At 37.9% G+C, this 27194-nt stretch overlaps 1 protein-coding gene across 7 annotated transcripts; it reads right to left on the bottom strand.

The window, feature by feature from the left end:
- On the bottom strand, positions 1–26034 carry KYAT3 (kynurenine aminotransferase 3). Of its 7 annotated transcripts, none has more exons than XM_074876450.1 (15): positions 25680–26034; positions 23147–23191; positions 21080–21198; positions 17849–17907; positions 16464–16608; positions 13260–13409; positions 12423–12509; positions 10908–11030; positions 10701–10821; positions 6692–6768; positions 5713–5802; positions 4890–5076; positions 3809–3882; positions 3279–3362; positions 1–1878 (listed from the first exon to the last, which is right to left on the bottom strand). In XM_074876450.1, the coding sequence occupies exons 3-15, from the start codon at positions 21176–21178 to the stop codon at positions 1816–1818; spliced, it is 1359 nt and encodes a 452-aa protein (XP_074732551.1). In that variant the 5' UTR covers positions 21179–21198; positions 23147–23191; positions 25680–26034; the 3' UTR covers positions 1–1815. The 7 variants fall into 7 exon arrangements, with proteins under 7 accessions (XP_074732551.1, XP_074732547.1, XP_074732548.1 ...); XM_074876446.1 differs by having other exon boundaries at positions 3279–3365; positions 25680–26031; XM_074876447.1 differs by lacking the exon at positions 23147–23191 and having other exon boundaries at positions 3279–3365; positions 25680–26031.
- Positions 26035–27194: the final 1160 nt, after the last annotated feature.

Genomic DNA, 27194 nt, shown 5'->3' on the forward strand with positions numbered 1-27194 from the left:
CAAAATTCAAATATTTTATTTTGTATCATTTCAGAGGCTTAAGAAATTAGAAAATTTTGATTCATATAAAACACACAAACATTTCATAGAAACCTATGTTTTTACCATGTATTTATGCTAGAAAAATTTGCTTAATTTTATAAAATTCACTTTTCAATTAAAGCAGCAGACTACTTTACATTTTCCTTTCCCTCTTAGCTCCTGAAACAGCACAGCTCCTGAGTGCAACTTACATAAACAGATTTTAAACTCCTTGTAAAATAGAGTGTAGATTTCACAGAAATTTAGTATCTTTAAAAAATAGTTCCTCTTGGAATTTAATGTAGGAATTCCCACATGAAATTCATGCTGAAATTTCAGGTAAGTCATTTTAATTACTAAATTGATTTCTCTACACAAAGACTGCACACCACCTTAAAAATACCAGGCAACCATCTTCTGGCAAGATGCGGGGAATAGCAGTGCAAGACAGCTACAAAGACTATGGAAGTCCCAGCTACTAGACTCCCAAAAGCCCATGACCAAGTACTAATGAAAAAGCCTAGCAGCTGTTCTCAGAGTCTAGTTTCTATGCTTTTTTTTAGGCCCTGGCCATGGCCAGTCTGATGGAATTCAGTTAAGATTCCAGCTGTGTGATCACAGAATGAGTAAAACACCTGCAAAACTAGTTACTGAATTTGTTCAGGCTTTCCACTATAAGGCCTGTGAGAAGAATACAGAAACAACATGGAGAACATAACACACAGCCTTAAAAGGTTACCTACCTGGATAGCTTCTGATAGTGGGAAACCCACCCACAGATGAAAAGATCTCAGAGAAAACTGATATAGGAAGCAACTAGAAAGGAATTTTCCATACTGATCTCTTTTGAAACAGCCCTTTATCAACTGAGCTTGAAACAAAGTTAGTTGAGCTCTGTAGCACAGTATTAGGCCCATCTCTGTGGTGCCCCTAGGTCTAACGAGTTTGAAATAAGTTTGGTGTGAAGTTACCAAAGTTGTGAACATGGTAAGAAAAAGGATGACAGGATTAATTATGTCACAGTACATCTGATTGTGAAGGACCCTCTAAAGTAAAGTCTTCTATTTTGCTTTGTAGATTCATCCATGTAATAAATAAATAAATAGGTAGATGTGATCAAATAGAATTCCTATTCTAGATGCCACTGTTATAATTTTATTAAGGACTGAATACTTTCAGAACAGCACACATGACTATTGTGGGAAAATAAAATAGTAATTATGAAACTTAGCACTTTTCAATCTTGCCTATAGTATAAACACTGTACTGATTTCATTCAATCATTTATTTAAACTGATGCAATTTGTGCATGGACATGGTAGGCAGGTATGTATGTAGAAATTCACTGCAATTATCTAATATAAGGCATATCTTAATTTTCCTCCACTGCAGGCTATTGGGTTTCATAAACCACGATGTTTAAGTCTCGCCCCTAGTTCTTATACTATCTCATACCAAAAACTTCCTCCCACGTCTTTCTTGTAAGTTTTAAAATACCTATATCATCTATTTATTTTACAGAGAGTCCTACAAATCTTGTCTTTCAGTAAAACAAGTGAATCCAATAGATCTTTTTTAGGAAAAAAGTAAATTATTTTGAAAAGACTGAAAATAACCTCTGAGTAGCATTACACATATTTCAGTAAATCACTGTTTTAACCTCAGCAGGTGGCAGCACAAAGTTATTTACCATATCACATTAATTCTGTACTGTATTAAGTAATTTGTTCTTAAATTTGCAGTTAAAAAACCTACTATTAGATAATTATACTGGATGGAAAGTTAATAAGAAAATCAGGCTGTCTGTTTATTCCAGTTCTTCAGGATCACTTCAGCTGCATCTAGTGTGCTGTCCTTCTGCAAAACAAGGCATATCACTATTACTGCAAGTATGGAGTTCTTGAAAAGAGAGTAGCAGTCATGATTATATCATCCCAAATCAATATTTTGCAGTTTCACTTGCACCCTGTAAATATCTGCTGGCAGTTTTTCATGAACAGTTATAGCTACAAATCTAGACTACACAAAAAATTCAATGCTGATTCCTTGCAAATATTAGGTATATTTAAAAGATAACATATTTTCTCAGCTTTCATACTATCAAATTTAATGAAAGCAATATTTCTTATACAAATGCCTGGCATTTATGCCATGAAGTACTTGGCAGCTCTATATTGGAGAAGTGCAAGCAGTTTCCTAATCTTTATGTGTACAGTTGGGATTTTTAAATCTCCATGTAACAAAGTTATGCTGTGGACTACTTAAACATAATCCCTCTAAATATGGGTAATCTATCCACTGTCCAGTTGTGTGGCTTGGCTACAACCTGGTGAGTCACACAAGTAGTCTTTAACTTGACATAAGTGCTGTTTATCCTGGGCAAGCCACATGTACAACCAGCAAGTTTCATCCTGGTTGTTACTGGCTCAGTTTATATCACAGTCTTTACATCTCATCAAAAGAGCTAAGGAACACAAGCAGAAACTCCCCTTCATTACCGGTTCAAGCTAAGGCTCCTATCTTTATACTCAACAGTTAAGGAGTTGCACATGTTCTATTATGCTGACTCCATTACAGAACAATCGGGAAACATCTTAGGGCTGCGGGCTTATCAAAGCCCATGTACCTGTCCTCAAAGTCTTTCAGTCTTTTCAAGAACAGATTCAACAGGAGGAAGAATATACGAAAAGGAGGTGCTCACAAAATGGCAGACAGTCAATTCACAAAAAAACAGATAAGGTAACTTCCTGTGTCTTTGTTTTCTTTTGTAGTTTGGAACTTGAGTGAAACCCTACATATTTTCAGGTAAGTGGGCTAAACTTGAAGGTGACCTCTTCACTGGTTTTGCTGTTGGAAACTGTATGGGCATGGGGTATACCACCCTGCTATACAATTATTCTCTGCTCTGGATTATAGAAGTCACCTTAATTGATAGCATACCTGTGTCATTCATTTTCACTGTCACCACTGGTCAAGGATGTTTTCAAAAATCAATAGAATAAGCTAAAAAGGCCTACCCACCCAGTTGTTTTCTGCCAGTTGCTCTTCTTAGCCATGCCACCCACAGTTATGGTTTAAAGTCCCTCAGCAAAAGGATGGTTAAAGTTACTTCATGCTGAATTTTACATCAAGCTAACTTTCTGTTTCCTAGAACCATCCAACTCAGGAGAACCTGGGCAAAATGTATCATTCTCTTGCAGACTTCCATACTGCATTGGTTTTTAGGAGTCTTAAGTCTACCCAGGACACAAATTTACCTTAATGAAGCAAAAACGTATGTATTTTTCAAACTGCCTTTTTGTCTCAGGACCACAGAATGCTGAAAGAGGAATTGCTGACAGCTTCTGAAACATAAAACAGAAATATTATTTACTTTATATATGTATAAAAAAAAAATCTGTTTTAAGCATGATGATTTTACTATTCCATTTCTAGAACTCTCCCTCCCAACATGTGAGAGAAAGACAAGATTTGGTTTTGTATGCCCTAGCTAGGCTTAACTAAATTCAAATTACTTTTCTTAGGTAAAACATTTCAAAGGTACTTCTGAACAGCTAGCATTTAAGCATCCTGAAAGAAAAGTGCTGGGCCCTAACACAAATCTACAGGATACCTTCTCAGCATATTTAGCAGTATTTTAGCCACATCATTATCAGCAGTTACTACAAACACCAATAATATTTTTAACGGAATATCTCTACTACATTATTTAATAAGTATGGTTGCACTGCTCTTGATTTCAACAGAAAAGCATTTCTAAAAATGGAGTATGACTAAGCCACCTTACCTTAGATGTTATCATCCATTTGACAAATTTATAATCATATGGTTGTTTCTCATCTACATCAGAGAGATCCACATCTAAAAAAAATAAATTTAAACCAAACATGTTGTAGGATTTCCTAGACTCCATTGGGAAGGCATTCATTAACAGCACTTTATTATAGTTAATATTTAAGAATAAATGTGTACACCTTTATTTTAAAATATAATTAAAACATTATACTGTAACAACTAAAATAGGACAACAGATTGAAACTTTCCATTCTGACCTAAGCACTTTCTTTCCATTCAAAGCAAATGTAGCTTGAAAGAAAGCCATGCAGTACTCCCGAGTCCTCAAGTCTGGGTTATTAAGGGATCAGGACTGTGGAGGGTACTAAAGAGTGCATTTACTGCATGGACAGCAATAATCACTGCAACTGCAGTTTTCTCATCTCTGAAACTGTGGTATCTAAAACTTTCTGAAACACAGTAGCACTGTGAGGTCCAGCTGTGTTTAAACATTTCTATGTGAATGACAAGTGCCATTAGGACCAGTTAGTGAAAAATGTGGAACTACAAAATATTCCCACATGGGAATTCTTCCTCCAAAGTTACCACAACCTGAATTTCCAAAAGGTTTGGTAAATCTTTGTAGCTTTTTACAGTGTTTAGAAATCAGAATGCCTCAAAGAGCCTTCAGGATATGACTTCAGATTAAAAAAAACCAAACAAACAAAATAGAAAGGGGAAAGTACAAATGTATAAACTCAGGATATTAAGCCAGGTGCTTGGTTCTCAAACTTTTTCATAATCATAGACCTTTTGAAAATAGAAAATTTTATTCACCTCCTTTATCCTCCCTAAAACCTTGCCAAAGCTTTGTAAAACACGGACCGTAGTTAGGATCACAAACAAAGGCTTTGCTGAAGCTTATAAGATCTACCTCCCAGGCTAAGGTCAAACAGAAAATTTCAGCCCCAATTAGTACTTCTGACAACGTTATGCAAACATGAAACGAGAATATCTTTTAAAATGGAAGTTGCATTTTCAGATTAACTATAATATTTGCTTTCCACACCCTTTTAAATAAACTTTATACTAACTTAATGTAGAAACATCAACAATCATAAAGTATCCTCCATCTGGAATGACAGGCTTCAGTCCAGCTTCTTGAAGTAGCTGAGCCATCCGATTACGCTTGCTTTCCAGCTCTCGAGACAGCGAGTAAAAATAGCAGTCTGGGTCATCCATGCGTTTATAGTCTATCCAAAATGCTTGTGCCAAAGCCTCCTGGAAACATAATCATGTTCAAAGTACTCACGGACACTCAGTAAACTCACAGACACTCACACACTTCCTACTGAAATCACATGGATTTTTCTTCGATTCTGGCCTTTATTAAGCAAATCAGCATACACAAATTACACAAGGTACGTCCAAGTGTGTAATCTGTTTGTTACTTTGTGCTGTGACAACAACCAAAGCATCCAATCATTTGCTAGGCACTAATCATATACAGAAGTCACAGTCCTTGACACAACTGTTTACAATCTGAATTGAAGCTAAGTTTAAGTTATTGATAATAACGTATCATAAATATTATAAACTAGTAGACAGAGATAATGCTCAGTAAAACAAGACCTTATTGCAGCAACCTTTATTTGTATTTGCTAGAAACCACTAAGATTGCCATATTTTATACAAGAAACAGCAGTTTGTAGATGAAAGAAGAAAGAATCTGCAAGACTGATTTTTGGGTTTTTTTTAAATACCCGGTGAGCTGATCAAACCTGTCTCCTCTTCTTGCACCCCAGAATATATATTTTGACAACTAAAAATTCATTGTTGTGATTATTGTTTTATTACAGTGAGGCCTACAGTTCTCCTACACCAGAAAATAACTTCCTCTGCTCCATCTATACCTACCTGTAATGGAGTTGGGCAAGTGTACAGTGTATTTTGGTGAACAACTTGCAAATGCTTAATCAGGTTCTGGGGGCCAATAGACCAACCAAGCTAAGGGAAGAAAGCATGCATATGTTATACTTACAGCAGCAGTGTTACTAAAAATTACCAAAGAATTAAAATTAGCCAATGTCTCAAGTTTTCTATTTTAAGAATTGGTAGAGAATTTCTAGTGAATTGATAAAGAATTAAGAAAAGAGCTGGTTTACACAAAGTTTGCTGAATGATGCCATTAAAAAAAGTCTAGATTTGAGACAGTTATAGTTTCACTTATCCCTATCTCTCATAGGGTACTGAGCAAACTTTTAACTCTTCATATAACCAAGTTTAGAAATCAAACTAAGCATTTATTAGGAATGTTATTTCTAACTGTTTTAGAATCTATCCATCTCATAAGTTTCTGTGTCAAAGGTGGTTTGAGCATAAAACAAAAGCTCACTACTGAATCGTATGTGTCATGGTTCAGTTTGAACACAGGTGATGAAGAAGAAAGAATTTCATTGACAAATGGTTAAATATTTTTGTTTACTTTCTGACAGGTATTTTAAAGCCAAGCAAAATATTGTCATTAAATATTTTACAGAAATATAAGCCATTCCAAAACATACCATTATCACAATCTGAAAATATCACCACAAAACTGGAAAGTTAAAGTACGATAATATCCATATTTTCTCCAAAATCTTGACTGGTTTCAAACAAATCAAACTGTGTTTATTTTTTTAGTATTGTTTTCTCACATGAGCTTATTAATCAAGAGCAAGAAGATAATTAAAACATGGGTGTTCAAGACAGGTAATTGCTTGAACTGAATGCTATTTTCATGTTTCGGAGACACTGAGATTTGCCAGAAGACAGGTCCTAAAAACAGAGACTTTTTCAGTATAATAAATGCATTGTTATATAAATAACTGTACTCTTTTATATTGATTCTTCTTACCTTCCAGCCAGTTACACTATATGTTTTTCCAGCACTTCCTATAGTTACTGTTCTTTCCCACATACCTGGCAACGTAGCTGTATATAAAATAAAATTAATTGAGTACAGGTGCGCTCACATATTCCATGCAGTTAGAACAATTGTACTGCCCCTAGTTCAAAGCTATATGTTGATATATCATTGCAGCATATTAAGCAAGCAACGAGAATATTCTAAAATCATAACAATTGTAACAAATGAGAAGGGATATATGGGCCAATGCTTTTTGGCATGAAAAGAACGTAAGGATTAATAAAAGGAGAACGAAGAGGCAGAAAATGAGAGGCATAGTTTGTGAAAACTACATGTTAGCTATCCTCAGCTAAAATGCATAATTATTCATAAGAAAGATACAATCTAAGAAGTGGCTACCCATTCATCTCAAGACAGCATTATTTCTCATGCCTGATAATAGCACCATATACAACATTAACTGAGGCACTGCAAGCCATTTTAATAGAATTGTCTGGTTCAGTGTCACTGGCCATCTGAGACATCAGAAAAAGGAAAGAATTACTAAGACTTCTAACCCAGGCCCAAACACCATAAGAATCAGAAAACTAGCAGAGTGAGTAAATAAATGATGTTTTGTTATATCTTGAACAGGCCTGGGACTGACTGACAATAGCAGCTAGCTAAGGATGTCTCCAGGGATTAAGGGATGCATGGAGGCCTGTCTCTGTATCTGGTAGGAAACCAAAATTCTTTGTTTCCTTTCCAAGGAGAGACAGAGCAAAGGTCTCTTCCTATAGTTTGCAAATTTTTTTCTGTACACTGCTTCAGGGGAGCTCTATTTAGACTCTTTAACTTAATGCCTTTTCAACATAAACAGATAAATTAAGACACACTTAAGTCTGAGACACAAAGTAAGACAAGGTGATACCACTACTGCAATTGCAGTGGTCAACAACATCCGGCTCTACCTCATTTGTACACGAGAACCACTACCAATGAATCTGTCAATTGTTAAATCCCCTCTCTAGGGAAATCAAACAAAGATTTTTCCAAATAAAACCACTGAATTTCATAAGGAAGTTTTTGCAGCAGTTATCTGCATTAGATATGGTATAAGTCTCTGCAGTTACTTGAAAACATGTATTATATTTTTTTGAGCACACTTGGCAAGAAAAGAAACTCGTATTCCTATTAGCCCACCCATATTCACTCAACTGCTGTGACCTTGAAAACAAAAAGGCAGCTGAACAGATGCATCTTGTAGCTAGCTAGGTCAAGAGTATAGATCACTTCCTAAAGGCAACCAAACTAGCTCTCACAGACTGCAAAAAGAATTGAATTTCAAAGCTAATGGCCTCTAGAGAGACTGTTTTGCCACATAGTCATAGGAATTCGACCTTGGAGATGGAATGTAACAGCATTTCAAACAATAGCAGCAGCAAAAGGGCACAGGGGAAGAAGCAGCTCCACTGCTTTTACAAGCAGGAAGTTTTAAATAGGGAAAATCCACTGTGCCATATGGCAACATCATTATATGACACCATAACCAAGTCTGACTACAATTTAAAAACTAATGAAGTGCAAACTAACACATATAATAAGCCTCTTACCTGGGATGGCACTCAGCTTGTTGAGAGGCTCATTCAGAATTCTCAGTTATGAGATGCAATCTCTAAATCTGCCAGTGCAACCCTAATCGTTACTTGGAGGAGGTCCACGGTTTTAAGGAAGCCAGATAATGATGAGAAACATGATGAAGTGCTCTACACTACAGAAAACTGCTTCAGTGACAGCACAAAAACTGTACTAGTTTTATGATCTGTGGCTAGAAACCCCTGTTAAATTGTTTCAAGGAACCACCATCAGACCCTGTAAATTGATGCAATATCCATTTTGCATCTCTCAAAAAGTATCATTGCATTTGATGGAATATGTAGAGGTTAATATGGAAACACAAGAAGTTTTAAATAGTAAAATAACATTCTTTTTTTCTTCTTGTATTATCTTTTGTATACTTAAGTAATCTAAGAAACTTAAGTTAAAAAGAGCAGAGCTGGTTTCTTTTACTGAAATAATGTCATTGCTTATAGTGTTACCCTGAAGGTTTTATAGTCATTTTAACACTAAAGGTGATATCATGGGATCTGTTAGAGAATATATGCCTAAACCTAGCTAACTGCCCAAGCTTTAACTTGCATTATCATTACACAGTATTTTTACATTTTAGGCTAGACTAGAGAATGCTTTTTGTTCAGCTGGAAATATTTTGGTTTGAGGCATTAAAATGACAATACTGATACTAACAAACAATAGTTACTGTGTCTTAAGAATTCACCACCTGTCCACTAAGACAAAATGTAACTGACAACGTGAGTGTTTGGACCTGCTGCCATTGCAAAGGACAGTGGATTACCTTACACCACCCACAGAGATTTTCATTCTGAGGATGGCTATTTGCATGAACCACCTGCTAAGCCATGAAGGCGGCATTAATTTAACTCATTTTACTTTGCAATTGGGACACGATAAACCACACATGATCAGTTACTGTGGTAACTTGTTAAGATGCACTAACTCAGATTACTATCACATGAATGTATCCAAAATGTTCCCCTTCTTCTATGTCTTCTATGTCTGAAGGTCTCCGAGAAGGTGTCACTATCAAGGCACCACAACAGCCATGAAATTAGGCCGCTTTCAAAACAGACTCATAGCCTATGCGTGGCCAATACAACCAATGTACTGCACCTGTATGATCAGCAACTGTGTAGCTGAGCTAGTAAGTATTGCAAGGTCATTTAGATATAGTTTCCTTTTTATTATTTATAAGATTCAGTTTTTACTATGATGTAGCCCCCACTAACGGAAAGTTTCTTTTATTGCCACTCTACATATATGGAATTGAAGCATAGAAGCAAAGTTATTCTTTATTTTCCTGGTAAAACCAGGAAAAAAAAATAGGCTTTTTCATGTCTGTGTATTTATGTCTCTTGATTTCACTGTTTAATCTCAATTGCACACAACTGAAATGTACATTCATTACGACAATAAGTCATAAAGAAGTCATTATGACAACAGATAGTTCATGAGAGATGAACATGCATCAGAAACAAAACATCTGTACATGTAAGGAGGAAGTTTTGGACTTTATCCAGCTCAAATACATCAGCAGATCCAAATCAAGACCACCATACTAGAAACTTTTACATAAATGCTTAGCTGTAGCATTATAGGATTGGGGAAGGAGTTCAGTAACCTGCATTAGATTCACTTGTTCTAAGACAGTGGGAGTGATTCCAACTTGGATGAAGTAGTAAAACAAGAGGGACAGGGACATAACATCCCATTTGGTTTTCTGGTTTGTTCTTGTAATGGTGCTTTACCCCTGTAGCAATACTGCCTGAAGACTTGAGCATGCTTTCTCACTGCGCATGCAGTGACTTCACTGAATTCAACACCCATTATTTAACACTGTCTCTGCACTTTGGAGGGACAGTGTTCATGCACTATCTCCACACCAACCTTTACACTTTTTTGTTTTCTTTTTATAAGTAGTGGAGCAAAATTAACTGTGTTCCTCATTATGCATTTCCTTCATTGATTATCTCTACAATGCTTTGAGAAGGAAGTTTTAATCCATGTTTCTTCTATTAGTTCTTCATTAAAGCACAGTCCCATATACATACATGAACAGCAGTTATACTTGTCATGGCCAACAAAGTAACTGAATAAGGACGGGATATTCAGGTGAACATAACTGATCTATGAGCATCAGTCCCACTGTTTTCTATGGATATCTACTCCAAAGTCACTTAAGAGATTTTGGCAACTCTATTTGGAAATTACTCTTTAAAATATTTTTCATAAGAGGGAGGGGCTCTCCTCCTTAGAGTCTAAACATTGTAAAATAGTCAAATCTTGACATCTGAGCTCCTTCCAGCAACCGTTATCTCTGAGAGGCATGTTTACAACATCATTTCACAACTGCTTCTAAGATGCCACAAAAAATCAGTACCTATTTTAATGTGTTTATTTCCTTTATACACCAGCCATTCATACACCTCATCACTGATGCACAGGGTATCATGTTTAATACAGAGATCAGATATTACTTGGAGCTCTTCTCTGGTAAATACCTGGGATACAAGTAAGGGACAATGCATTAATCATAGTATTTAAGGCATACTCTGAAATTACAGTAGTGTTAAAGCAGGACTCTTACCTTGCCTATAGGGTTGTGCGGGGTATTCAGAATAATTGCTTTTGTTTTGGAATTAAATTTATTTGCAAGTTCAACAGGATCTAAGACCCAATCAGCACTAGATGCAGAGTTTCCATCTTTTTTCTAAAAATCAACACAACAAATTTATGCATTACTTGAATACAACATATTACAGCCTAAACAGAGATGTACAACATATCACCCTCAGACACTTTCATAACCATACTTGACAACCTATCCAATCTGTCCTGCTCTCCTGGGAGAAGGCACTTCTAGGAACAGGCAGGGAGGCTAAGAGCAAGTTAAATTATTATGACAGTGGCTGTCCTTTCCTGGCCACTGTCTATCTTAAAGCCTCCCCAGGAACTGGTTTCCAGGATCTGGTTACACACATGCTGATTATAACTGTGTAATGCAGGAAGCCCAATCACATGACAGGAGAGTTTATGGCTTCTCAGGCACTACAACAAGTGTGTGCATGCATGGCTGGAAAGATTGATCACCACTGGAGAGATTCAAGTTCTTTTCCTCCTCCTTGTTAATATGAAAATGGTCAAACAGTTAAAAATCTGCACCACTGAGGCTCTGGAATTGCTGTGGTTATTACACACCGACAACAGAAGTTTGGGCCAGTTGCTACAAAGAACAAAGGGCATGGCCACACTAACTTTCTGACACCTGCACATTATGGGGAGAGTGACAGACCAAAAACAAGGGTATGAAATAGAAAATACTTGAAGAAATCCATCACTGAAAACATCCCTAGAAGAAGGGCACCCAGAGGAACAGTCTCACCTACTCCCACTGCAGTCCTGGAGGTTTTGTCACTCTGTTTTTCTGATTTCATGATGTTCGTGCAACAGTCCTGCCTAAAGAGCCCCTCAGCCCTCCCCATGCAAGGCTGCCAGCCACCCAAGACAACGGTAACAGGATCAATTGCATCCAGAACAATCCTTGCAAGCTGCCAGCACAATGCCAGCAGTACCAATCTGAAAATTACCCCATAACAAAATTATTCTTTTTTCCCAATAAAGGAAACAGTAATTCTCATATGTATAGCAAATATGTCTACTGCCTGATATCTCCTTATTTAGTAATCAGTTTTAGGAAAAGAAAATGTATTCTGTCATTGTAGGAGTTGCTGAAGGGATCAGAAACCAAATCTTTTGAAAACCAGCAGATACAGAAATTGCACTGATATGTGATTCTCATTCCCTTACTTGCACTGAAAACATTCTCCGATAACATCCAAAAAAGAAATTTTGATCATCTTTCAGAACGCACAAATGAAAGTAAATGAGAAACACTGTCCGACCTTCTCCAACACTAATAAAATATTCTATCTGCTCTGGATTATCATTATCTTAGACTTATACTATAGCAATCTATCTCATTTTTATATAATTGGATACTATGAAAAACTGTACAGAAGAGCATTGCCTAGAAGGTGTTCAAACTGTATTGAGAATGGATGAGAAATTTTATGAGATAAATAATTTTTTAAAAGCTACTCACATATCTCAGTGGGATAAAAACAGGCTTTGCACCCGCCATCTTTACCATTGGTTCATAACAGTCATAAAATGGCTCTATTATTATTACCTGAAATTACAATCATCAGTATCAGAAGCAGAGAATTTACCGTGCAAGATACCATCATATTTCCAGATTTACTTTGGTGGTATAACTTGATAATATTTCTGGCACTCCATCCTGATCTAACATTGCAGAATATTCTTCTTTTTAGAGCATCATATAACAATGCCCTCAGTATGATAAGCACTACTCATTTTTGACAACACACACTGGCTGTTCTTCTACAGTTACACATTACAACTATTAAGATATAATATTAGAATGTTTGGGTCCTGCACACAGATTTGAAAGTGCAAGGCAAAGATACAAAGATGGGAGATAGCAACAGCAAATTGTTGAACCACAGTACAGCTACCCTAATTCTGTCCATGAAATTTCAGGATTTCCAAGTATCTAGAAATCTCAGAAGAACAACTTAAGTCCTCAAATTTTATCAGAAGAAAATTTTCAGGTAGAAAAAAAGGACAAATTCAAGAAAAATTGCATAGAGGCTAGACAACAGGGAAAAAAAAAAAAAAAAATAATCACAAAAACCAAATCCAAAGGCTAATAGCAGAGAATTGTTACAAAAAGAGAGAAGTGAATATCGGAGCAACAGAAAAGGAAGAAAAGATACAGATGAGAATACATTATACAAGCAAAACCAACAAAACACTGAAAGCAAAATGCATGACAACACAAAAAGTTCTTGTCTACTACAGACACAGATATCCCCCCAAATATTTCAGTATTTGAATATTTCAAATAAAATCTTACTTCATCTCCCTCTTCAATTAATGCCTGTATTGTACTAAAGAGAGACCCATAAGCTCCCACCGTCACCAGGATATCTGTGAAAGGATCAATCTTTCTTCCACAAACTCTCTCATACACTTGAGACAAGGCTTTCACCAGCGACGGATGTCCCTGTTCAAAGCAAACAAATGCAACTGATTGGTGTGTTCCTGACAACCTACAATGCCTATGTTTGGGGTTTTTTTCCACATATATCAATATAATACATTTTGAAATAGAAAAATACAAGATGAGCCCTCAGTGTTAATGGCTGTTGACAGGTAGCATGGTTTAAAGTTTTTGCACGTTAGGGAAGAAAAGCAGTTTCAATTTATTCGTATCTACTTGGAAATTATTTTTGTGTATCTGATGCTTTTTTAATTTCTATCTCATTACCACATCTCAGAATAGCTCCAGGTAGCTTATAGGAGAGCAAGCACAAGAGACAGGGAGAAAGGAATACTCTGATAGCAATTCATCCTCACTTCCTTTAGAGTCTCTTTCCCACCCGCCCATATTTCTGTCTGAAGCTCCTTCTGTTTCCTTCCTTATCTTTCAACTAAAAATTATTTGGTGCAAGGGTAATCCTTTTATTCTGTTTATATACTTCTGATAAACAGCACTTGTGACCAGAATGATGATTCATATAGTCATATCTCAAATCTCAGAGCATCATTCACCATTTGTGTCCCCTACAGGGACATGGTGGTTAATGTACTCTTCTCAAAATGTACAAAGAACATGAAAACAAACATGCAACAAAAATCATATACAATATGGAAATAAGAAGGCACAATTCTGTTTACTTGGGTAGACTACATGTTTCCTGCTGTAAAAATCTTTTTTCGCTTTGGATACTTGGTAGAAATAGAGAACAGCTCCTTGAGAAACGCAACTATGTAACAAAAATCCTTCTCTAAAATATCAAACATTGTACCTCTACGCACAAGGCATAAAAATAATGAACCCTTCTAAACAAAAACATTAACGTAAATTAAGGCTTACAAGTCATTGTTGATTCAAATGACAGCCATTTCTTGCCATGAGTGCGTCAGCTACCCAGGAATGCTGCACCACCCAAGTCACGTTAGGCCACTCTAGAGGCCATAGCCCTACAGTCAGTGAGAAGCCCAAGCACCGCAGACAGCCGAGACGACGTCTCAATTATTAGATGGAGGTGCATCAGTCAGACTCGTCCCTCCCATATTTGCTACCACAAGTACTTGTGCTCAAAAACCTTAGAAGTGCAGAAGTTTGTAGAGGAAGTGCGAAGGCTGAAGATGGGAATATTGGTAAAAATTCCTCTTTAGTTACTACCTATAGTAGAATATATCTGCAAACATTCATAACTATCATGGGAATTATCAAACTATTTGGAAATAAAGAACAAAGTGACAGAAGTAAATACTGAATAATTGCATGCATTGCAAAAATTATATTTATGCTGGATTTGCAAATTGTTTTAGAGAATCAGTCTGTGAGTGTGAGTATCTGCCAGAAGGTAGACTGTAGCCCATTCTCTCCGTAACCTTTCCCCCTGTGCCAAGGCTCCTCCAAAACCTCATCTGACTGGCGAGCAAAGACTTTTCAGGTACCTTATCATGGGTGATGAACATGCTAATGCTTAGCTAAGAACTTCACTAAATCCTAGCCATCTTTTGTGTGTGTCTGACAAAATAATTGCTTTATACTTTCAAGTTAATATATATTATTGAGAGAGGTTTTTATGTATTTATACATATATAATCTCATACTTGCAGAGTCTTTGCACACAGCTAAAAGTGATTAAAGAAAATGACCCAAAGAGGGATGGAATGAGACTACAGTCATTGGGGACTTTTTTTTTTTTTTCTCTTTCTGTTCTTGTCAGGGCCCTGAGTGCCCTAATAGGCCTTAATGGCCCTGACCAGCCTCACCTGGGGCCTCTACCCGGAGCTCTGCCTCTGGTCCAGGGGCTCCATTTAAGTACTATGTAGTAGGGTTGCTGGTCTATAATTCAGTTACAGCCATGCCTGAACCTGGCCATAGACCCTATTGAACGTGGCCCCTACCTGTAGATTGATTTTATGGCTTGACCTTAGACCTGCTGTGTCACCCTGGACCTGCCCAGTGATCACTGGGTTATGTCTAACTGTGGTTAGCACTGCCAGGCCTGACCTATCCACTGACTTCCTGGCTTGACTTCAGGCCCAGCTCACGCCCACGAACTTGCCTGGGGATGTGGGCTGCCCTCAGCCACCATGTCTGGGCCTGCCTTGCTCAGGTACTGTGGGACTGGGTCCAGGCTGCTGAGGCCTCCACCCTGCTTGCTGCGATAGCTTGTCCTTTAGGGAGCTGCAGCCCACTGCTGTTCCCCGATAGTTCTAATGCACACAGGTTCTCAGAGAATAGGCAAAAAGTTATGTTGGAATGTATACACAATGATGTCACAACTACCAACACAATTGCTGGCCTACCAGTCTGTCTATACAATGCTTTTCTATCACTATTGCCTAATGTGGTCATCTAAAAAAATATTAGATAGACTCCTTGGGGTCTTGTAGCAATCCTGACACATGATTCTCGGTTGGGCAATATGGTTTATCTTTACCACAAAATAAAAGAAAGACAAACCAAACAAGGAAGTGGTCATACTAAAACAGTAATACTCCACTTGAATATCCTGCCTTGGGCAATGGTAAATGCCACACACTCACACCCAACTCAGGACAAACTCTACAAGCCAACTTACAGAATGGGTAGTGACTATCTTCTAGGGGCAAAAAATCATAATCTCCACTGAAATCTGCTAAATGTTATGGGTGAATCTTTTCTTGATCCTAGAAGCACTGTCTCAAGTGGTGTCAAGTATTTCTTTCTCATTTTACCATTATCATGTCTGGTTCACGTTTACACTGACCAAAATCAGAGGTACATACATAATTTACACTCTTTAAACTATGACTTGAGTCTTCAAAGATAATCTATCCCAGATGTGCTCTACCATTTTGCTCTTGCTAAAGGAGTCTGCCTTGAAGAAGCCTACACAGAGGATGATCACTAGTAACAGATAAGGCTACATATCAACTTATTTTGGGACATAACAGTATGACCTACAGATAAAACCAATTGAAAGCAAAGTCAATTTTTTTCCCCCTGTGGCATGTTCTCCACTGAACTTGGGTCCTCAAGTTCCACAGTACTTACAAAGCCTCGTGTGTACTGGTTCAGTCTGTCAACTGCTGCTGCCTTTGCCAGCTCTTCTTTAACGTAGTCGGGAGGGGATATATCAGGAAGGCCTTGACCAAGATTAACAATTGAGGGATCTGCTGCCACCTTTGTAAATTCAACCCTAAAGGGAAAAAAACACCATAAAGTTAACATACCAGATAAAATTATCTTTTCCTTCATTAGCATTAAAAGGCAAAAAAGAGTATTTTACTTTGCCAAATTCATAGCAGCGGAAACAGGTTTAAGTAGAGCGCTCACATGGAGAGGTGAGGCTGAGATAATGGTAAGTAACCACAGGAGTCAGAGGGAACCCAGTAACAGGCTGACTTTCTGCACCCACAGAATAACTTTTCTGCCAGCAGAACTGTGCTCAGATGTACACACAGTAACTCTGGATATGGGCAGAAATGGAACACTACTCTCTTTGCAAAATGAAGTAGACCTAATTAGAACAGGCACACTGAATGATTTAAAGGCTAGATTCTGTCAAGTGAAGGTGTCATTTAAACTATCCAGTCACCTCAGAGTGCTATATTTTTTTTTGTAATTTTAGGCAACAGACAGCTGTTTCAGGCTGTTCATTAACTGTTCCTAGTAGCCTGCCAGATACAAACGTTAGGATTCTTGAACAACCTTTTTTTCTCCCTTCACAGGTAAGCTTTGCACTTTACCCTTTCCTCCCTATCCAAATGTTAACAAGATTAAAAAACAAACCCCAAAACAAACCATCAAACAAAAAAACCCCACATAGCATCACAGTTCTGTCAAAAATTAATACAAATTGCTAAAAATGAGTTTGAGGCTGGATGACCAAAACACCTTGTGCATATATATACACACATATATACATAAAACTAATTCAAGCCCAAAATAGTGTTTTTACCAACCAAAAAAATCCCATATTTACCACTGATAATATTGCTTTAAGACCAATTTAATACCTAGAAAGAAGTATATTAAAAATAATGAGCTAAATTATAAAGACAAGTATAATGGCTTTAAAAAGAAATCTGACTGATCTGGTAAACACAAATCAAGTGTAACTGAAATACATTATTCAACAAAAATAACATTTAAATTTGAAAGTCAGCTATACTACCATGCCCAAGAGTTATACTTGTCTTACATGGTTTACTAGACAAAGACAAGCCCCAAACCTAACATTTAAAGCTCAAGAATAAGAATTAATTCACACCTTTAACAGAATTTGATTCACTGCTTCTCAGCAGGTGCCAAATAGATTTCAGCAAAGACAGAAATTGCTATGTACCTTCTTATTGGCAATAACTATCAATCTGGAAAGAAAATATATCAAGCCAAAGACATTTTCTGAAATTTGCAGATATTTTCCTTGTACTTACCACACATTGCTATCAAGGCCTTCAATTCGTCTTGTGTTTTTGTGTCTGAAGGTCATTGTCTGCAAGATCCAAATACACAGACAGAAGGTTTTTGTTAAGAAAGACAAAGTACTATATTGTTGGATTCTGCATGACAAACCCTCCTTCGTGCTTTCTCAAATATACCATTGCCAGCTGAATTCAGTAGTTACACAAAATTATAGACATGTTCTTTCATTAAAGCTTCTATAATAGCTTGAATTCAGACTAACAAGAAAATATACAAAAATGTCCTAAATTCTCATTCACCATTATCTAAAGCCACTGAACTTTCAGCAAGGATGGAGCAGAGGCATAATTTAGCTCAATAGCTTTAAAAGATGACCTAAAAAGAAAAAATAGGGTACATACATTCTTTTTCTTTTCTATGATACACTAACAACTTAAAGACTGTGTTATTTCTAGCTCAGTTCCTGCTCAAACCAGTTTGGAAAGAGTGCATTTTTGATGTAATTTTATTTGTTAAATTGATGGGTAAGAGGAAAATAGAAAAGACATTTCCTATTTCATTCAGACTTTTAAAACTTTAAAGTATTTACTTACAGCACAGCAAAACCACATTAGAACATGTTTTTGCTGTATATTCAGACCTTCAATTAAGGTCTTGGAAAACTGCTTTAGAATAGACTTTCAATGAGTACTCTCTATACAGGCAGAGAAAAACTTATTGATAGTTGTGGTGGTTTTAAGCTAAAAAGAGAAAAGAAAGTTGGGGGGGGAAAAAAAAAACCCAAAACCGGATTTATTTCTATGTGCAAACAAAAAAAGTGCAAGCCCATTTCTATCTTTGTAAACCAGCTTGATACTGGAAAAAATTACATTGGAATTACATAGTTCGTCAGTACTTCAGCCACTCTGTTTCCTTAAGTCAGACTATTGATTTTAGTGACTTTTACCACTGCTAACTATTGTTATTGTCTGACAGATTCAAAAACCATTGTCTAGCTACCATACTCTGAAAAGAACATGTCTACATTACCATTAAACTCCAAGTTTCAACTTTGAATCAATGGGAATAACTCATAGGAGAAATATTATGCAGGCATGTTTGCACTCAAGCTGTTTACAGTAATGAAGCTACCATATACAGAGTGATTTGAAGAATAGGAAGCTATAAAATTAAACAGCTACTTCTCTGCTCATATGTCTTCTCTACAGATCTGATTCTGACCTCATCTATGAAACACAAACACAAGAGGAATCAAGCACAGGACACCTTTTATTTGTCCTAAGGAAGAAAACCATTAAGATAACTAGACAGGTGAAGTGGTACTTCTTGACACAGAACAAGAGGGAGTTAAGAGGGAGTACCGACTAGGTAATCTGTACTATATCTATTTAAAAACCTACATACAGTTTAGATTAATCCAATTTAAGTGTACGTCTTAGTAAATATCATTCATGTTTGCTGTACTATATAAATACAATAACAGAGATACTACTTAGACTGAGCCCCCCACACACATCTTTTTTCACATACTAGCATACTTCTCGTACTACAAGGAACAAGAAGTCTCACCTTGAATCTTTCCAGTTAATAATGAGAATTCTGTATGCTGCCATAGGTAAATTTGTTCCATTGACCAGCTCTTCCTGAAATTGTTTCAATTTGCTAAAACTGAAACGCTTTATCAGCTACAGGACTTTTATAATTTATAATGTAAATCTTAACTGCATTACATAATTTTCCCTAGCTAAAAATTTATTGACAAGTAAAATAAAACTTCACCTTACAGTGCTCGTACTATTTTAAGCTTAAATATTTAATGATTCAAGTCTTCCTATTTATTTTTCCTTGTGCCTTGAAATTAGTTTTAAAAGAGAATAGCTGGACCTGGATTAGTCTTCAGATTCAGCTTACAGTGAGGTTCAGGTCTACCTCATTACTTTGAGACAGCCAACCAATCAGCTGACATTTTAAAATGATACCTTAAGAAGCATTCTTTCTTCAAGAAGGTCATAAGAATTCTTAAGACTCTTTTCTTTTAGCCTAGTTATATCATCACTTGATAATCTTCAAGCCATTTCTAGGTGTAGGGCTAGGATTTCCATGAGTTTAAGATCAGTGTTAAGCAGGAGAGGTATGTCCTCATCTAACTCTGACCTCCTGCATTCCCTAACACTTTCTATCAGGGAAAGCACCTGACAGAAACAGGTGCTGCTCATATTTATCTTTCTTCCTAATACAAAGAAACTTCTGATTAAATTGAATGGCAATATATTTAACAATGATAGAAGCAAATACTTTTACATGATGCACAATTAAATTGTGGAATTCAATGTCAAAAGCTACAACTGAAGCCAAGATCTTAAGAAAATGCAAAAAAAACCAGGATTAGATTTCAGCACTTTTAGTGAGATCATCTGACTCCATTAAATAGAATACAAATACTTACAGCATATGAAAAACTGACTCAAGCAAAAGCTGACCCTCAAAGTGGCTCACATGCTAAAAGAAACTTCTCATATGGGCAAAATATGCTACAACTGTCCAGTATAATGGTTTGAACATCTGTTTTGAAGGATCTGACATGTGCCTTGGTTGACCCAAGTTGCTGACTAGATGAACTGTTCTGACCTGGGAACACAATTTACATTCCAGTGTTATATATGCAATGCAGAGTGTGACCTCTAACTACCTACCATGTTGCAAAGCTCTGTTTTCTCTCAGCAAAACTGGAAGACTTAAAATGAAGTTACACAATCTTATAAGCAGTTAAACTGGGAAATTGAGAAAATTCTGTATAAAATTCTGTTTCAGGCACTTTATATACTCTTTGGTTTTGCAGCATCAAGAAGCACCACTACTTTCATTTCATTAAAAGAAAACTGAGATACAAAGAAATTATCTTACCAAAAGTCTGTGATAAAGCTGAGACTGAACCTGCATCTCAGGCTCTAGTGCCCTAACAACTGGACAATCCTTCTGGCCTGATACGTGCTAGATGTGACTTTAAAGACTGGAAAGGCTACACAAAGCAATAATTGCCAAATTCTGTTATGCTAGTGTGGTTAAATATTTGACTGATTCAAATATCTTGCTTTATTCTTGATATTAAATGTTTGGATCAATGTAACAAGAAATAAAAAAAAACGCAGCTCATGCATATATATTGGCAACATTGCAAAATTAGTGCCTCTCTAAAATATGGCATGAAATAGTTTTATCTATGAAGTTGAAAGAATACTTACTGCAGAGGCTGAAAGTTTGATGGATCTGGAAAGCAAATCTGTTCGTAGTTGGTATGTTCTAATACCAAGGCAACAGAAGCTTCGTGAAGCAAAAAGCATGCCTGCATAATAAATGTGACCTGAAAAAAACTTACAGATTCCAGGAATGAGTTTCTACACATCACTAAGCAATTTTAAAAGATAAGATCCCTTTCTCTTCCCTTCAGTGATTTTGTTTCATTGAAATAAGTTCTAGTAAATTATTACCTTTTCACATCTGTAAGCATAGAGGATGAAACTTTTTAACTAACAGTGCTGCAAAATGTTTCTGAATATCATCGAGAAGGAAGGTTTCCTCTATTTGACAGCACTGATCTTTTTTTCCTTGAATGACAGCTAAGACTAAATGCAATTCAAGGTTCAAAGTCTCTCTTAGAATTGTTGTGAAAATGTGTTTGTGTAATAAAAATTGCTATTACAATTAGACATAATAGAAAAAGAGCCCAATTTTTAAAAAGTCACACAGCTGTGAAACTGGTGCCCTTTTTCAATTGTTTCAAATCAGGTATTCTGAAACTAGGATAATTAAGATTACCAGTCACACTGGAGAAGCAGGCCTACGCACTTTATATAATTATACTAAGTTCTGCCACAGTGACTTGGCAAACATCAAATATCTACCATGGCAGAAAACAGATAGCTAGAAACGACGTTCTGTATGGAGCAACAGATCATTCGCTGACTAGAGAAAATGTGCCCTGTTAATCAATAACTATAAAAAAGAAGAACCGTACTTCAGACAACTACTTCCAGAAAGTATTTTTAAACATATATACTGGATGACATTCTCAAAATGACTGGAATGTGTAAGAGAAAAACATGTAACCCATAGACCTATGTCAGATACACTAGCCACAGCAGTATAATTATTAACTTTGTTTTCCATAGTTTACTCATTAAAGAACAGATAACCCCTACTTCCCCCCAGACTTTGCAACCTGAAAGGGGAAAGAAAACAAAAACAAAAGAGAACAATTTATTATTTGTATTAGAAACAAAGGAATGCTATTGCCTGTTAAAACAATACCATGCAAGCCTTGCAGGTAGAAGTAGAGAAGGTAATTAAAAATCAAAGTAAAATATGATTTTTTCATTAAGAAAAATGGATTTAGTCCAACAAGAATGTGTTCTTGACACTTTCAATGTAAACTAGTAGAAAAGGTTAACCAATGCTCCCTTTTAAGGATGCCTCATTGAATGAGTTAAGTTTTAAAAGTGTGTTGATTTCACCTTTCTCTTATTCCAATGCTACAAAGTCAGTCTCAGTTCTGAAATTAGGGTCTTTCTCACACAGTGCTGAGTTATAGCTAACTCAGTGAGACCCTCAATAATGCCCATGTAATTCCATTGCATTTAGCAATCTGCAAGTATACAACTCATCGATGTTTCCTTTACAAAAAGAAACACTGTCAATTTCCTCAATTCTGCAGGCCTGAGGACTAGCAAAAGTAAGCAGCAATTAATCTTTGACACTAGTCAGCAGATTAAAAAAGACACAAAAGAAATGTATCTGTTTAAAAAGACCTCTAAATACATTTTAAGTTACTTTTGATAACAGCACTTAGCATATTTGACATAATCTTTGATAAGAGCTACATGAAATCACGTAGACTGTGAAGGCCTCTATTTCTCTCCTTGTTTTTACTTACAAAAACTACTTATGTAACATACTGATACTATCTTAAAATGTGACTATAACAACAGCACTATTCTCTCGGAGTCAGACCAGAGACAGGATTACTCTTGCAGCACACTGCAAACACTTGCAGTAGTTAGCACAGAGGGGCAAACATGCATATCTTTGCCTGTTTCATTTTGTATTGAAGAGTAGCAAAATAAAGTAAAAAACTTGCAAACCTTACATGCAAAAACTAACGCGCAACTTTTATAAGAAAAATTATTAACAGTTGTAAATATTTCTAGCATTAGTGCTATGCTGCACTGAAAGACAGTGTGGTATTTGGCAAACCATTATCTGCCACAAGGCAAATCATACAAAACCACAACATAGCATGAGGAGCAGTAGACCTGTATCACTGTGGCGTGGTCGATATCTGCGAGTACCTGAAATTGCTGAAGTGAAAAAATGATATCCACTCTTTAACACCACAGAAATGTAGAAATTGTGAAAACTTTATGAGGAACATAATGGAAACAATACTTTATTGAACAGCCTCAGTAAGGAAAGTCAAAGCACTAGCATGTAACATTTGTCCCACTACATTTCAATCTTTGTGACACTCTTCCAGAGAATGCTGAACAGCATTTGTTCAGACTCAAGAGCACTCAGAAACAACACTCCTGGCCACTAAATGGGAAAGCCTCCTATAAAATACTTTTATGACTTTTTTTTCTTTCTAAAAATACCTCTTCTCTCTTCTGCAACACTGAATACTTCCATTTAAGCTACTCTAGGAAGTAAAGGCAAAGGCCTTCTTAATATAGACAGATACCCTACCACACTGATCTCAAAAAAAGCAAGCTTTTTTTTTTTAAACACACAAATTTGTGTGTTTTTCCCAAACACACAAATTCCCACTATACTTGTATATGACATATTAATACATATCATAGACTCAAGAGAATTATTTTCTGTTACTTTTAGGATAAGTACACAATTATTACCTCTGGTTTTTGGCAATGGCCAAGTATGTATAAGACATCTGTGAAATGTTTTATAATGTCCTAAGGTAAAGTTTTTTTATCAAGATAGAAAGTTTCTTCCAGCTCAGGAAAGTTACACAGTGCTAGGCAGCTACAGAGGTACTGCAAAGCCTGTTTCAACTCTCTCAAAAATTTGTAAGGTTCTTCAAACACAGAAAATGCACTGGTCTTTGTGGGGGAATGAAAAGGTATTATTTTTTTCTTTCTTAGTCTTATTAATGTCCCTTTTTTCAATCTTGGAGCCAGGCACCGGCTTCTTGGCCAAGAGTCATGTCTGTTAAACTCAGAAATTAACAGTTAGGAATACTTTTCATCCCATTCTAAATTTTCAGTTCTCTGAAGCACTCATGCTTTAACTCGTAGTCAGTCCTCCTGGAATTCAGGCTTGCATACTCATAGAGAAAACAGGAAAATGAAGATGTTCTGGAAAAAAGGTTAACAAATGACTACTCCTGCAGCTTCCTATTCTTTTTAGGGGAGTAAGAAACAAGGATAGCTACCAGAAAGGTCAACACAGCAAAAGTTTTTTAGTGGGGCTGGGAGGAAGACACATTCTGGTTGCTAATCTGATTTACACTCAGATTTGGTGATTTAAACCAGACTGGAAGATATAGTTAGACTTTGTCATGTGAACTCTATGAACACATCTGTGTGCTAACAATCATTTAGCTCATGCTGTGCTTCAGAACCACTCCAGCACAGATACAACCTCTGAGTTGCAGGCTCTTCTGCTCCCCCCACAGCTGCCCAGCCTCCTGGTCATAGAGTACCCTGACCTCAGATGCTGCTGTACCACTGGGGCATTTTATGAAAAATTGTATGTTTGTAATGAATTTATTTTTTTCTGTTTGAAACTAAAGGCCAGATGCTGCTGTCCCTTCATTTTTGAGCTTCAGTTATACCACCTCTATAAAAACAATGCCTTTGAGTTTGAAAGACTTATGGTCAGATCCCTTAAGATGCTGTATTTTTTCCATGTAACAAGTAGTCTCATTTTACTGTGCATTCTTGGCAACGAACATTACTAGAAACACTGCAAGCCCATCAGCCACCACAATGATGTAAATACAGTCCCTGTTATATTTGTGCTGTGTTTAATGTTTGTTGGATATGCAAACCTGGAAAATGTTACATCTCAGCCAAACTTTGTGAAGCCTTTGAAAGACTGTCTCTTCATATGTCTAGTGGATGAAAGCTTTAGAGAAAGGGTACCATCTTACTGAGGCCTCTCCAAAACCTTTTTTTCTACCATCTAAAAGTAATAAATGACATGTCAAGCCAAACGAACTGTTGCTAAAATTGCTGTACTCGGGGATGTTGGGTATCCTTATTGAGGGCACTGAACTTCAAAACTGCTGTATGTGAAGGATTTGTCATAGTAGTCAACATTCTGTCATTTCTTTTTCCGTAATCTACATGGAACGGAGAAAACTGAGTGTGGAGAAATAAATTTTATGATCTGGAATGAGGAAAAGGATGAGGTTGTGGGGTTTTTTTCTTTTTACTTGTTTCCCCTCATAGAGCAGCTCTGCCATTCAGCCACTTCCTATTGCAGTGTATTTCACCGACGTCCTCTACCCACGCGGATTTTCAACCTGAAGCACTCCGCGGGTGCAGCACCACGTCTGAAAGGCCGGCGCTGCCGGGCACTAGCAAACCCCCCTCCACCACCGACAGGCCCCGCATTCAGCAGCGAGGAGGCGGCCGGCCGCTCCGCGTTCACCGGGCCCACGGCACCGGCTCCCGGCCGCTCTGAGGGCCAACGACCGCGGCCACCCGCCCCCCAGCTCAGGCCGTGGGCCAGCGAGGCCCAGCCCGCCCCGGGGTGCTGCCCCCGCCAGCCCTCGGCAGAGGGCGGCCCTGAAGCGGCGTCTCGACCCGCGCCACCACAACTCACCGCCCCAGCGCCGCCTCCACCGGCCGCCGCGCTCCCGCCCGCGAAAGCAGGCGCGGAGCCACCGGGGCGGAGCTAGGCGTCCGCCGGACCCACCGCCCGGAGGGGGCCGGGGCGCCCGTCTCCCCGCCGCCCGCGGGCGCTCCCTCGGGGCGTCTCAGGGGAAGGGACGGGAGGGCCCTGAGGGAAATGGCGGCCCCGGGGGGCAAAAAGGGCCTTTCCCTCACCGCCCGCCTGGGGCAGGACCCCGTGTGGGCCGTGAGCGGCCTAAGAGAGCGTAAAGCTGCATGGCCCGAGATAGGGGAAGTCCCGCCCCGCGCCCGGAGCGGGGTGTGCAGGCAGGCTTCCGGCGGGCGCCTCCTCGCAGGTGCCCCGGACCCGCCGAGGCAGTGAGGAGCGGGGTGGGGGGACTGGTGGGTGCGGCCGGGAATATGCGGCGGGAAGGCGGCAGGCGCTGCCGCGGGCTGCCGGGCCTCACTCCCGAGGGGCAGGTGACCCGCCAGCGCCCAACGGCGGCGGTTGCGCTGAGGCCGGCGGCTGAGTAGGCCGTGGGGGCGAAAGGCTGCTGCTAGGAGGGAGGTCTGCTCACAGAGTGAGGCAGAGCGACTTGGCTGAACGTTTTAGAAGTGTTTCCCATTTCCAAGTTCTGGTGGATTCTTTGCCAGAATTTGAATTACGATTTTTCTGATCGCTTCATACTCAGATACTTCTTGATGTAAGGCTATACACACATAGATGTAGCGTCTCCTGAGCAACATAAAAATTGCTGCTCAGTTGGAGTGAACTGGGCTAATTAATTACCTTCTTTGGGCTGTCTTTCTGGAAGGAGTAAAGTGTCAAAATCATTAAAAATAATCTCATACTTAACCCCATATCAGGAAAATAATGGGGTTTTCCAGATTTCTTAAAGTATTCCACAAAGTCACAGGATTTGCATTTCTAAGGTTCCCTTTCACAACCAAGACAGACACTTCATTTGTAAATGAAAAAGTTCCCTTTAATCAGCACCTTATCATTAAATTTGACTACTCAGAAATATATATATATTTGAAATGTCTTCGCAATTTATTTTTGTTGCTTTTTCAAATCTTTACAAATTGGATTTGCCTTAATGTCAGCATCACTGTACAGAACTTTAAGACACCTGCAGAGCTGAAAGAACCTCACAAATCAGTTTCTTACAGGGGCCTGGCATGACATTACGTATCAAATGTATTTCTTGTTCTAAAATGTCTAGTAATACAGATAAATATTTTTAAAAGAATTGTACAAGCCAAGAAGAAAACACTTTATATAGCAAGTCTTCATATAAAATTGTCCTGGTTTCAGCTGGAATGGAGCTAATTTTTCTTCCTAGTAGCTACAATAGAGCTGTGTTTTGGATTCAGTATGGGATTTGGTATGAGAAGAATGTTGATAATACACTGATGCTTTCAGTTGTTGCTAAGAAATCGAGGACTTTTCAACTTCACATGTCCTGCTACTGCGTGGGTACACGAGAAGCTGTGAGGGAGCAGA

Source organism: Strix uralensis, chromosome 8 (genome assembly GCF_047716275.1).
Source record: "Strix uralensis isolate ZFMK-TIS-50842 chromosome 8, bStrUra1, whole genome shotgun sequence".
Lineage (NCBI taxonomy): Eukaryota > Metazoa > Chordata > Aves > Strigiformes > Strigidae > Strix > Strix uralensis.